Source organism: Ostrea edulis, chromosome 4, assembly GCF_947568905.1.
Source record: "Ostrea edulis chromosome 4, xbOstEdul1.1, whole genome shotgun sequence".
Taxonomy (NCBI): Eukaryota; Metazoa; Mollusca; class Bivalvia; order Ostreida; family Ostreidae; genus Ostrea; species Ostrea edulis.
This window is the reverse complement of record NC_079167.1, coordinates 57,626,201-57,640,926: the sequence shown is the minus strand read 5'-3', so window position 1 is coordinate 57,640,926 and position 14,726 is coordinate 57,626,201. Positions and strand designations below refer to the sequence as shown.

Here is a 14,726-nt window from a genome sequence, read left to right as displayed (position 1 = left end):
TGTGGCCAATACAAAAGAAGAATTGAACTCGGACAGAGGGAATCTTTCTTCGGGTTTTAATCAAATAGTTTCTTTGTTACATTACAGCTGGATGATGAAAGCTACACTGTTTTGTTCACTGAAAAACGTTTGTTAGGAAATAAAATTGTTTGTCAGAAAACATACAATGAACTCTCGGGTGTGTTCAGCAAATATTTTGCTCCCCCCCCCCTCCTCTCTCTCTCTCTGGTAAAAAAATACCCAGAAAATAGGGGTATTAAAAAGAAGTCAAAGGAGAAAACAGTCCATATTCCGTGTAGGTGACGATCCGGTAGGTATGGCGGTTTCCTGTGTGTTGTCAGGACCTGTGATGGACATGAACCTGATAAAATTAACACTGAAAGTCAGAGTTTTACTCGGAGTGCGTGTATTTTTCAACACACAAGGTTGTACACTAAAAGAGCTGAGTCTAAATTTTGATTCAGAAATGAAAACCCAAGGTTATTTAACTGAACATGATGTATAATGCTATTGAACCATGTTTTCTTTTTGAAAGTAAATCACATGAAGTATCCATTGAGTAAATCAAGACGACAAGAGCCAGTGAGTGTTTAGAAGTAACTAAGTGATCCATGAATTTGAAAGTGGCCTTTGTTATAAAGTACATGTATAGATAAGATAAGATAAGTTTATTCCAATTTTGGGCCCAGAGGGCATAACAGTAAGATAGTTTATAAAGAAGGAAATTAAAAAAAAGAAAGAAAGTTTACAACATTAACTACAGGTTACATAGACTGCAAACTGCATGTGGATGCAGCATGTTGGGGAAACAAGTACATACATATATGAATTGCTAATCATGTATATACAAGTAGATGGACAGTATCAGTATTATACCAATATATGAATAATAAACTATAATGATTTTTGCAGTTTTAAAGCATCACTTCTTTTTCTGAAAGTTTGCACTAAATATTCACTCAATTTGACAATTACTGGTTTGTCTCCATTAATCATCAACCAAGTAAATTTGTCCTTATTTGTTAGATAGATAAAATTTTTGTTGAGCTTGTATATACCATTAAAAAACATATTTCTCTCTTCAACATAGAATGGACAATCAGTAAGGAAATGAAATTCATCTTCAACACAATTAAGGTTACATAATTCACATATTCTTTTGTTTCTTTCTAAAGAAATCTTCTAGCCAGAATTGGTTTTTGTATGCTCTGTGTGATTAAATTCCAGTATGCACCACGTACTTGGTGTTTTACAGTTGACGCCAAAAATTTCTTTAATGAAATTCATGTGTATAGAACATAGAACATATTTATTTTCCAATCAAGGGCCCTCAGGGGGCAGCGTGAAAGTACAAATACTGTACATATACATATGTAAGTAAAAAAAGAAGTGATTACATAACACATAGTTACATGCAAATACAGTGTCATATATTGTTCAAAATAAAATCAGTTATATTTAGAAGAGATGGCTCTTCAGAACATAATAATTATTATGTAAATGAATTTTTGTTCATCAAGTTTAGTAAAATTCTTCACTGTTTTTTCTATAACATTACAAAAAAGATATACCCCCCCCCCCCTTTTCCCCCGTTGTCAAATCAATGTAATCCACCTTCAGTTTGGACCAGCAATCTATAGATTTATCCTAAGGCAGTAAAACCCTACTCCAGTATGAAATTACAGACTACTGGCTCGCAGGTACTAATTTTTACAATGCCTAAATAAAATATGATAAAGTAATGAAATCGGGTTCGAAATCCACTCTGTCAAAACTGAAAGTTGAGCCTCCTGATCCTGTACCGTGTACGTTCGTTCTAGTTCTTATTTCGAACAAGCAGTCTTTAGTAAGTGAAAGTTGAATGTGGTCCATAGATCGAGCCACGTGCAAACTTAAATCTCGTTTTAAATTAACTATGAACAAGACAAAATACGTCCTAAATTAGTAGTACAGTGTATCAGGAATTGCTGATCAGTTGGCTCTCATTCAATCAAACGTGACACATTTTCACGTCATTGAGGTGGTGGGACTAAGTCAACATGCATCAGATACTCTGTTTTGTTGAAATGTATACGTGGCTTTCGTAGATTCTGTTTGATTTGAAGCAGTAGATGTAGGCCTAACAATTGTAAAAAGAACTGGCAATATACCGGATATCAGTAGCGGAGAAGTAGCTCTGTGTGCTATTGTGTGCAGCTGTGACGGAGTATAGTTTAATGTTTTCATTATTTTATTGTTATAACTCTATTTCCTCAAAAATTTTGATTTATTTTTCAAACAACAGGTATGTTGCAATATTTAAACAATGTTTACAAATTGAATTGCATGTGATGATGAATTGACTGCAAAGGAAATCCATCTCATTTAAATATTTCAGCTGCTATTTCATTTTATTCAGGTTTAAAGTATCACAGAATGTCATGATTATAAATTTGAAATAACAAATTGAAACCTAATTGCTACCCACTGTTATAGAACTTGTGTTTCAGATAAGCATGGGTAATATTCGAAATTATCTCTGTTAGTGAAATTTAAACTCTTTGGTGTACAAATACAGATGAATTTACTTTCTCTATTTTTCAGTTTCGGAATTTGAAACATGTCTCAGCCAGGTGTAATTGCAATGGGCATAGCCGTTGGGCTCACGGCGCTTTTTGTAAATTTCTCCATCCACAAAATAGAAGAAGGTTAGTACAATATTTTCTTATAGACACAAACTGAGGTTTAACTCTAATCACAGTCTGTGTCTGTCTGTTAACTGACCCTCTTAGCTCAAATAATTCTGATGATTGATCCCCTCATTGATGAAAATACAGTATATGCAAGTGTAACAGGAAGGGAGAAAATTCAATATGCCAGTTTCGAGATTATAGCTCTCCTGTGTAGGAGGTGCATTTAGTGTAACTTTAAATGCATAAGTGGGACAAAGTGGATCTTACAGTCAGTGAGAAAGATGATAAAATATATTAAAACCGACTTCTTATTAGATATTTAATGTAGAAAATAAAAAATACTGTCAAAAGAAATGATTTACTAAAGTGGGAACATAAATACAATGCCATATTTGCAGATAAAATCCTAGATATGATAGGTAGGTGCAACGAAATAGCGTGATATAATAAGTAATCCAAGTACATTGCATTTAAATACTCCTTGAATACTTATCATTTATTTTGTTATTCACCTATGCAGTGATGAATATTTGTCCCTCTCCCGCGTGTAAAGAAGTTGTTTTGCGCCTTACTATGTACAAGAGTTCTCCAAAGGGAAATAACTCGGACATATCTCGAAACCGGCGTATTACACCAAACTTGGATTCAAACCCAGGCCCCTAAAATCTCTGGTCAGGCTCTCTACAGCTGAGCTATTTGGCATTGACAATATGAACTCATCTGACCACCACATTATCTTCAAACCTTTAAGACATCAACTGTCTATCCTAATTTAAGCACTGAACTATTGGATAAATCTGATGAAAATTGATTTGGTCTGATGTTCAAATTATTCTTTTCAGCCTAGATGTCTGATTAGGTTTTGGGCTCTACATTTTTTATTCTATCCTTTAGATGCTTTATCTCATACAGATAAGAACTGTTTAAAGTGTTTCACTGATATGATTATGAGTTCTTGGCCATATTTTCGGCATGTCTACGATGCTGCTTTTAAAATATTATCATGGAGGCACAAGACTGGCTAAAAACATAAAGAAAAACCCCAGACAGGAACAAAGTAAAAGCCTATGAGCAAAATTGTAGACAGACTGTTCAATGAGAGATGGAAGAAAAGGTATTCATGATTACTTTTATGCACTGTGTGGTGTTAAAAAAAATCTTCACATGGCAAAAACAACTCAAATATGTTCGTAAATGGGTGTAAAAATATGTGTTTGCAGGGATTTTTGACAATGAAAAGAGAAGAAAGGCAACAGAATTAACAACTCTGAACAGTATTTTGTTTGTGATTTTGCTCATAGGCTTTTACTTTGACCCTGTTGATTTGATATTTTTCTAAAGAATTAAATGGGGCTAAAATGTGTGATTTCATGAGAGAAGAATAAATTACTCAATATGTATGTTATCATTTACTTGGTGTATCAAACCTGTGACTGAACTGATCTGACCACCATATAATAATCATCAACTTCGACAATTGGACATATTTGAGATATCAGGAGTCTTTAAAATCATTTATATAGGGAAAATGACTGGGACCAGCTATGTCGACATTAGCAGAGGATTCGAGATAACCTCTGTGTTTTAGATACTGATAATAACTTGTACAGTGTATATACAATGCTATAATCATATGATAACATAAAATGTATCCTTACATTATATCACCAGAATGTTGTTCATCACAAATTCTGAGTTTTAGTTTTCTAGTTAATAGACATCTTACAGATGATTGAAACTTTGCCTGAGGCCAAGATGGAAGAATTTTTTTAAAAAGTCTTCTCAGGAACTGAATGACGAAAATTTGTGAAAATAATATTCTAGCATTCTCATTTAGTTGAAATTCATGATTGCTTAAACCTTGATCGACAGGTTGAGGGATAGGCCAGGTGCAAAATAGTATTATTGTTGTAAAAATCATCTCAAAAACAGCAAAGGCTACAGTTTTTTAATATGGTAATGATAAACAGGCTCTTTTCATTTATTGTATATGTCTAATCAAGACCCTGGGTTCGCTTGGGGCTACAATTGGGAAGATTTTTGGGTTACTTAAGTGACTCAATAATCATCGTATCATCATCATTGTTATCATCATATTTTAGACCTAACTTAGTTTTGATTTTTTTTTTTAATTTACCAGAACTTTAAAATAGAAATATTTAATATTTTGCAGGTCATGTTGGTGTGTATTACAGAGTAAGTCATTTTAAGTGTACTAAATTTATCATTTCATAAAAGATGTTCAAATTTTGGGATAAAAGAAATTGGATAAAGGGATCCACAAACTTTAGTGTATGATCTCTAACACGAATTTGCATTATTGATCCTATGCTGTGCTATTTTAGGGTGGAGCTCTATTATCTACCACTAGCAGTCCAGGGTACCACTTTATGGTTCCATTTATAACAAGTTTCAGATCAGTGCAGGTGAGTAAGTGTATAATATCTGGTCAGGTGAAGGATTTTCTTGAAATTTTGTGTAAAGTTCTTTTATAAATAGATATTCTTAAAAGAGGGAAGTATTTTTCATCATTTAAGAACACTTTTATGAGGAAGAGATTATCTTAACATTGTTAACTTTAGAAATTCCACTCAAACTATTATGAAGTATGTAACTTTTGATGGTTTAAGTTCGTAAATAAAATGATATGTTGCCGGGAGGGCTTTTTACAGGGATCATGTCAAAAGTAGGGGGAAACATTTCAGTTAACTGTAGAATGAACTTTTTCTGATCTTTTATGTAATAAAAACAATAATCCATGACACAGAACATGCTATATGTATTTAAATATGTCAATAAGTTGCCACAACAGCCATTTTTGAGTAGAGCTTTTAAATAAGTGCATTGTACAGCTTTACCGTTTCATTGTATTATTTTTCTCAACTGGTTAAACCTAAAGTACATGCAACAAAATAATAATACTGCATTCAGGAAAATTGTTGTCCCTTGTTAGCTCACCTGAACCGAAGGTTCAAGTGAGCTATTCTGATCACATTTTGTCTGGCGTCCGTCCGTCTGTCTGTCCGTCTGTCTGTAAACTTTTCACATTTTCGACTTCTTCTCCAGAACCACTGGGCCAATTTCAACCTAACTTGGCCAAAAGCATCCTTGGGTGAAGGGCTTTCAAGTTTGTTCAAATGAAGGGCCATGTCCCTCTCAAAGGGGAGATAATCACAAAAATGCAAAAATAGGGTGGGGTCATTTAAAAATCTTCTTCTCAAGAACCACTGGGCCAGAAGAGTTGAAATTTACCTGAAAGCTTCCTGACATATTGCAGATTCAAGTTTGTTCAAATCATGGCCCCTGGTGGTAGGATGGGGCCACAAGGGGGGATCAAAGTTTTACATACAAATATATAGGGAAAAACTTTAAAAATCTTCTTCTCAAGAACCACTGAGTCAGAAAAGCTGATTTTTACATGAAAACTTCCTGACATAGTGCAGATTCAAGTTTGTTCAAATCATGGCCCCCAGGGATAGGATGGGGCCCCAAGGGGGGATCAAAGTTTTGCACACAAATATATAGGGAAAAACTTTAAAAATCTTCTTCTCAAGAACCACTAAGCCAGGAAAGCTGATTTTTACATGAAAACTTTCTGACATAGTGCAGATTGAAGTTTGTTCAAATCATGGCCCCCGGGGATAAGATGTGGCCCCAAGGGGGGGATCAAAGTTTTACACACAAATATATAGGGAAAAACTTTAAAAATCTTCTTCTCAAGAACCACTAAGCCAGAAAAGCTGAGATTTACATGAAAGCTTCCTGACATAATGCAGATTGAAGTTTGTTCAAATCATGGGCTCCGGGGGTTGGATGGGGCCACAACAGGGGATCAAAGTTTTACATACAAATATATAGGAAAAATCTTCTTCTCAAGAACAACTGAGCCAGAAAAGCTGATTTTTACATGAAAACTTTCTGACATAGTACAGATTCAAGTTTGTTCAAATCATGGGCTCCGGGGGTTGGATGGGGCCACAAGTTGGGGGGGGGGGGGGGTCAAAGTTTTACATACAAATATAGAAAAAAGCTTTAAAAGAACCATTGGGCCAAAGAAGTTGACATTTACATGAAAGCTTTCTGACATAGTGTAGATTCAAGTTTGCAAAGGGTAGTTTGGGCTATAATAAGGACCAAGGTTTTACATGCAAATATATATGGAAAGTCTTCAGATATGGGCCAAGGTGACCCAGGTGAGCGATGTGGCCCATGGGCCTCTTGTTATTTTTGCCCAGACACACTGAAAACCATTTTTAATAATTTTTAGATTTGTCTCAAAGACATTTTTGGCTACTCTAGAGAAATGTGTAACTAAGCTAACTTTTGACGCTTTGATTCATAAAAAGGATGGATTGGCAGGGATTTTTTTCTCCCTTGAATCCAGGGGCCAGGGCCTTCAAGTTTGGGAAAATTAACGATATTTGATTGAAATTGGGAAATTTGTTTCATACTAATAGATAAGAAAAACAAGCAAAAAGTTAACTATTTGATATTTTATTATCAATGTGGCTTAAACAAGCTTTAATTTTCAGTCTTTGGCAGAGAAAAAACTGTCACAATTTTTTGCAACAGAGTGGCACTGAGGTTAGATGGCTTCTTGTGGCATATTCTCATCAAAGCATCCATCATTTGGGAATTTTTAGGCATCATTTTGGGAAAAACACCTGCTTTTCAACATTGGGAATGGGGCCGAATTTTGGCCCTCTAAAAAATCCCTGATTGGGTGAAATAAAACAAGGGTAAATTTTTTTATGTATATAAATTTAACTCTTGTTCTTTTTTTTAATTAGACAACTCTACAGACTGACGAAATAAAAAATGTACCATGCGGAACAAGGTAAGACGTGTTACATGATGGTGTGATTCAGTAATATTTACACACAGTATGCATTGACTCTGCCTATGTAGTTACTAGGGCTGAAACGATACGCCCTCTTCACGATACGATACATATTGCAATACTTATGCCACGATTCAATACTTTCAATACGATGCAGTTTACTGAAGAAACCAATGATAACATTGAAGAAAAATTTATACCAAGATTCACATTCCTAATTTTAAAAGCAAAATGTTTCCAAATTGCCAAACTGTAAGATGCAATTTGGCTCTGTAGTTTAAACTGATAAAGTTCATTATTATTTTCATAAGACTCTAGGCAAACAACAGTCTGATCAATATTTGATGCTATTGTGTCCCTCATGCAGGTAAAAATAATCATTACAGGTTGAACCTGATGTATTTTACTGAACCAGTTTGTAATAAATGTATTGAACGGAAAATCGAGGCATTGAATCCAGGGTTTATATTGTCGACAGTATCGATATTTCGGTGAATTGTTTCAGCCCTAGTAGTTACATCAAATTGTTTCCAATTGTACAGTCAACAGTTCAATTTGACATCAGTAAAAAAAAAATCAAAAGGAAACATAATTGCAAGTGATATTTCATAATTATTCCTGTACCCAGTACCCCTTGCTTGTTGTAAGAGGCGACTACATGGGGCGATCCTTCGGATGAGACTTCAAAATTTGAAGGCTGTTTGCGCCATGCAAGCATAGGCGTAGATTTTGCAACCCTTCACCGGCAATGGTGACATCTCCATATGAGTGAAAAATTTTCGAGTGGGACGTTAAACAATACACAATCAATCAATTATATTTAATTATATAGAGATGAAATATGTGCAATGAAAACATGATATATATACATGTATATTATACATTAAGTAACTCTAGCAACATTTTTTTTACAGCGGTGGTGTAATGATCTATTTTGATCGAGTGGAGGTAGTGAATAAACTGGATGCGTACATTGTGTACGACATTGTCCGTAATTACACAGCAGATTATGATAAGACGCTGATTTACAACAAGATACATCATGAACTGAACCAGTTCTGTAGTGTTCACAATCTCCAGGAAGTCTACATAGACCTGTTTGGTAAGTTAATGTTTTTAAAATCGTACAGATACCTTTTTAAAAGTCACTAACTCTCATGATTTTACTTCTTAAATCCATCTTTGTTTAATCCAACTGGATGATGAAATCAACCGATTTTTGTTCATATTAAGGAATTTTCAATTTTTTGGGCTTGACAATAAAGTTTATGTATCTGTGTGTTGCAGTGTAATGAAAAAGAAAGGAGAGGGCGTTCTAAGTTTTAAGGACTTGTGCTCAATCCTTTTGTTGAAACATCTTGAGAATAAAATATGTTCAAATCAAAAGAAACATTGTATTGCAATTCATATTTATTGAATTGAACATATTTTATTGTCAAGATATTGAAGACAAAAGGATTGGGCACTAATTCTTAGAGCACCCTCTCCTAATTTTTATTTCATCATTTTATTAATGTCTGCATATTGTGTAGTAGCCTTAATATAGTTCATAATATGAAAACTACAGTAAAACTTGGTTTCAACAACTGAATTAATGGGGACTTATGGATTTAGTTTAGTTTAAACTGTATCTATTTCAATAAAGAAGAGCATGGTTTTTCATGATTAGAGCTTTTATTATTTTTTATTTTGATTGTCAAGAATTTTCAAATAATTGAGGTCAGCTTCTTTTCCGACTGCCTCCCTGTAACTACCCCCCTTCCTCATCCTTACAATTTGATGAAATGTACATTTCAAAAGTGTTCTTCATAAAATCAAAGAAACTAAACCTTGTTTTCATCATAGATATAATACAGCCTGTTAAAACTCTGCATAATCAAGAATTGGATACCGTAAGCTCTCCAATACGCTGTTTAATGTTTGTTAATGTGAAGTTTAGAACCGCATCAATAAGCATGCCCCCAAATTCCAGTGTAAGGGTAATGTAAGCTGTTCAAAATTGCATTGGTGAAAAACAAAGTGAGCATGATTGTTTAGATAAAAGACAGGCTTTTGGAGAGGAAAATTGTGATTACTGATACTACAATAAGCAAAGTTCTACAACTCCTGGCATTTTTGCAATGTTTGCTAATCAATGTCACAAAACAAACACTTCATAGTAACAACACCCTATATACAGATCCTGAAGTGTGCTACTACACCTCCAAAGTGTTTCGTTTTGTCCTGTGCAAATCGTTCATCGTTCCTTGCAAACCGTTCATCCGTGCAAACCGTTCAGCGTTCTGTGCACACCGTTTTGTGCAAGAAGCGTTTCATACATGATCAAGCCTTGTCCATTGAAATGTGCACACCGTTCTAACCACGCCCTTAGCAATCTAATTAAAATTAGATCCTTTTATATGCTCACCTTCTATCGCTACACAAGGATCCAACAACTCCCCATTATAGGTCCTCTCAGATTGAACATGCGCATTAACCAATCAGCGATCGCCTTGAAAATCTTCGGTGTGATGGTATATACTCGGAATGATTTAACTTTATACAAACTTATCTTTTAAAAAAGATTAGAGAGCTAGCACCATATCTATTTTCTACTTTGCAAGTATGTTTGATAATTATAAAATTTCTAATTTGAATTACTTTACTTGTAAAATTTATAGATTTTTTAAAGAGCTTTAATTTCTGCAAGTATAAATGTTTGGGAATTTAATTTATCAGTTGGTTTGCATTACAATATGTGATAGAAAAATAAAATATTCCATAAATAAGTAATAGTTTAAGAAGTCGGGATAGTGAAAATTGGTCAATGGCATTTAACCCTTAGTCTAATAACGCGAGGTCATTCGCATTATATGGAAAAGAAAAATCATCCAGGGAAACTACATTATCCACAACCAGGTCTTGAATATGACCAGCAGAGCCAAGCACCTGGGTGAAACTATCAATGAGAGTGAATATTATGTATTTTTCCCAAAACGGCGTGTTAAATCTTTGACTTGGTTCTTAGTGTCACACTGGTCGAAATTCCGAATGCCCAGCATTGCATTTAAAACATTACAAGTGTAAGCTTTATCAATGATTTCATCATGTAAAACAAATGAAGAAATTTCAGGTTACTTGTAACATAGTCTGGTTCCCGCCCCACCACTAATTGATCACTCGTTTTCGGGACCACAAAATGAGTTCAGTCTGATCATCGAGTGGCAGGGGCAAGAACCTGACTACATGTGACAATATCAATATGTGGAACCTGTGTATTATATAATTAGCTTGCAAAATGAAAATCAGTTGAAAAACCTGTAAATTGTTTGAACACATTTTTATTACTTGTGTAAAAAAAATTCATCATCAGGGATTTAACTGTAAAATAAAATTCGAGACTACTGTTCCATATAACTCCCAAGCATGCGCATTAGCTGCAAAAACACTAACATGCTGTTGCCTGAGGTACTCTGGTCCCCTTCCCACAATTCCGTTTGCTCACTCTCTACATTGAGTGTGAATGGAATTGTGGGAAGGGGTCCAGACTATCGCCCCAGGGTACTAGCAACAAAGATTTTGAAGGCAATCGTTGATTGGTTAATGCAAAAGTTCAATCTGAGATGACCTCTAATGGGAAGTTGTTAGATCCTTGGTGTATTGATAGTAGGTGTGTATCTGGTCATAATAAACAAGTTTGACTGTATTTCTGTTTTGCATTTGATTTTCATCCCAGGTCACTGCTTGTTTGGAATAGCTTTCCGTTTTAGTGTTTAAACTGTACCAAAATTTTAGTATACCTCTGTGTTTAAAACAGGTACCTTGAAATGCCATTATTAAAATGTTGGATCATTTTCTCTTTGGTAATATCAATCAAAATAATCTGTGTACCGCACCTTAGGTAAAACATATGACCTATGATTGTGATGTCATAGTACACGCTTACATGAAGTTTGATGGAAGCATGTCAGGGTCGTCAGAAGTATTCTCAGAATTGAGGTTATCGAGGGGATATCCTCTCCACAGAAGGAGAAATAAAGTTGTAAATTGAATTATGAGAGAGGTTATTTAGTTACAGAGCAAATAAATTTTAGACCAATATTTCATATCCATCAGAAATTTTAATCTACATGTATCATTTTTATTATTACAGTATGTATAATATTTTTTGTGAATTTGAAAAAATACAGAATATATATCTTTCATTAATTACTATCAGTCTTACTTGAAAATCTTTAAAACAAACAATTTCTTGGCAATATAGTGGGGCATAGTGGTGTGGTTATTAAAAGTGAATAAGTTAGAATTGTAATATACATTTATGAGATAGATAGAACATTTCATACTGTGTCATATTTTAAGAATTTTTTCATCTAACTCAATGATATTTGCTTGAAAATTTTCACAAATATGCTTACCATAATATGCTTCCATTGAACTCGTTAGATAAAATTATATGAAATCATAATATATACTTTATATTTGTAATCTGTATTGAAACAGATCAGATAGACGAGAACCTTAGGACAGCCCTACAGAAAGACCTAACAGAAATGGCCCCTGGCCTCCATGTGCAGGCAGTGAGAGTAACAAAACCAAAGATTCCAGAAGTAATCAGGAAGAATTATGAAGCCATGTAAGCTTCCAGAGATATTACTGTACTGATTAATATTCCATGTTGCCATGAGTGACTAATTATTACGGATATGGGAGGGGTCTTAATTACGAAATTTATAAGCTGCTTATGGAAGTCTTGATTATCATGATAATACATGCATTTATGTGTTGATTTACTTTTTAACATGTGATGTCATTTTCATTGTTTCCAACCTACCATTCATCAATTTAAAGAAATAGTATTAACATTAAGGTGTAGTGGTTCATAATGACCACCATATTGAATTATAAATTGACGAAAAATATTTACTTATGTTTTGTTTTTTTTGGACCTTTTTTTTTTTAGTTCTATTCAATGACGAGTCTTCATATTCTGTGTTTATTAATTTATCTTTGTAAAATAGGGAAGCAGAGAAAACCAAGCTTCTAATTTCTATACAGAAACAGAAGGTTATTGAGAAAGAGGCTGAAACAGAGAGGAAGAAGGCTGTTATAGGTCAGACATGAAATAATATGATTCAAGCTGCTCTGGTCCTCTTCAAACAGATTATTATTGTTAATAACAATTTAAATGTTGCGCCAGTAAAATTTTCCAAGACATTTGATTCAATATGAAATAGCCTTAAAAGTTTGAAGAAAGAACACATGAATTTATTGTATGAAACTATTTACAGAGGCAGAGAAGAAGGCCCAAGTATCCAAAATAGAATGGGAGCAGAAAATTACTGAAAAGGAATCACAAAAGAGAATTTCTCAAATTGAAGGTATAGTATTTGAATTAGCTCTAATGGAAAAGCATGTTTTTACACTGATGAGAATTTTGTTTTATCTAAATGTATTAAAGGCTTGATTATACATCTATATATTTATTTTGCATTTAGATGATACCCATGTTGCAAAGGAGAAGGCAAAAGCAGATGCACAATTTTATAAAGTCCAAAAGGAAATTGAAGCTAATACTGTATGTAAAAATTCCATTTCTTACTTGTAATTTATATTCACTTTAATGCCAGCCTTATTAGGTCACCTGAGTAAAGTCAGATGACCTATTGCAATTGGTCAATGTCCGTCGTTGTCAGTCGTCCATCATCCGTCTTGCATTAACAATTAAACATTTTTAACTTCATCTTAAAAAGTATCCTTCCAATTCTTTTCAAAAGCAGGGCAAAAACTGCTAAAAATTGACCAATTTTCAAAAATGTTCTCTATAACCATATATCTGTAAGAAAAACTACATGCATCGTGACGTGGAACAGTCTACCAAAATTGTGAATTTCATGATCACCAGGGCCAAACTTAGTATACACTGTATATATATATAGTGTATATGTGTAAAGCATTTAAATAATATCTTCTTTAATGTTATTGATAATAAATTGAAACTGAATAGATATTTAGAAGGAGCAGGTAGTCCTTTACTAAAATTGTAAATTTCATATTGGTTCTAGGGTGGGGCCAAAATATTATAGTGATTTTGAAAGACCAATTTTGGTATAGAACATGTATGGGTCAAGGGAAACAAAACTTGTGAATTTCATGGTCTCTGCCCTCAGGGGCCTGAGGGATGTGGCCAAAACCATCAAAATTAATGTAATTTTTAAAAATCTTCTTCTTTACTCCTGGACATCAAGCAGTCAAAGTGTTGGGATGATTATGAAAAGCAATGTCAGAGTTCTTCACAAAAACTGAAATTCAGGATCCATGCTACAGGGTGGGGTCAAGTTGGTCATATATTGAAAATGCAGCATATCTTAGAAAATGTTTTTGATTTCTTCTAGAGATCAAGGAGGCAAAATGTTTGCATGGTTATACATGTAATGGCCATTGAACCTTTTACCAAAATTGTTAAATTAATGACCCCAGGGTTCATATACCAGGATGGGGCTAGATTGGTCATATACATTATGCATTGAAAATGTAATAGCAAATCTTGTTTATTGCTGGACATCAATCAGACAAATGTACATACTCGGGTGACCATTAAGGCCCATGGGCCTCTGGGTAGGGTAACTTTAACTTCTACTTTCTCTTGTTTTGTCAAATACATGTATGAGACAGAACCATGGCTTTGAATCTATTTCTGATGAATAAGAAAAGTTTTTTCACACATGCACTGTAGAAAACAACGTATTTCTTGACTAGACACTGCTATATTGACAGAAGGGAATTCATGATTAGGGTATCAAACACTGGTGGAAATATAAGTCAATAAACAAATTGTTATATAATTTTACTCCCTCATCCTTTGTAACTATTATTTTTGTGTATTCATAACTTTGAATGTAATTTTTAAAGAATGCATTTTTATATAATAATCTTATTCATGAAAAAAAAACAAAAAAACCCAGATGCTTAAATGGAATTAATATCTGAAATATATCCAACTTTCTACATTTGCAGAGAAAATTGTCTAGAGAGTATTTAGAGTTAATGAAGTATGAGGCAATTGCTCAAAACACCAAGATTTACTTTGGCAACAACATCCCGGACATGTTTATGGATCCCACTCTGTCAGCCGCTGCAGCTAAGGAGCAGATCTCAGACGACAACACAATCACTAAGGAATCAAAGAAGGTGTGTATAAATCCAAAACAGAAATACATTGTGTACCCACAGTG

General features: G+C 34.0%; 1 protein-coding gene across 5 annotated transcripts in view; it reads left to right on the top strand.

The window, feature by feature from the left end:
• The first annotated feature begins 1,755 nt into the window (after positions 1-1,755).
• Positions 1,756-14,726, top strand: part of LOC125669839 (erlin-2-B-like) — a 21,063-nt gene continuing 8,092 nt past the window's right edge. The window contains exons 1-11 of one of the 5 annotated variants that reach the window (XM_056163137.1): positions 1,756-1,846; positions 2,584-2,687; positions 4,846-4,868; positions 5,018-5,098; positions 7,463-7,509; positions 8,427-8,614; positions 11,995-12,127; positions 12,513-12,604; positions 12,783-12,872; positions 12,990-13,069; positions 14,509-14,726. The exon at positions 14,509-14,726 is cut by the window's right edge and continues 961 nt beyond it. In XM_056163137.1, the coding sequence (XP_056019112.1) occupies positions 2,600-2,687; positions 4,846-4,868; positions 5,018-5,098; positions 7,463-7,509; positions 8,427-8,614; positions 11,995-12,127; positions 12,513-12,604; positions 12,783-12,872; positions 12,990-13,069; positions 14,509-14,726 (1,040 nt within the window). In that variant the 5' untranslated portion in view covers positions 1,756-1,846; positions 2,584-2,599. The other 4 variants (XM_048904656.2, XM_056163136.1, XM_056163135.1 and 1 more) reach the window with 4 other exon arrangements.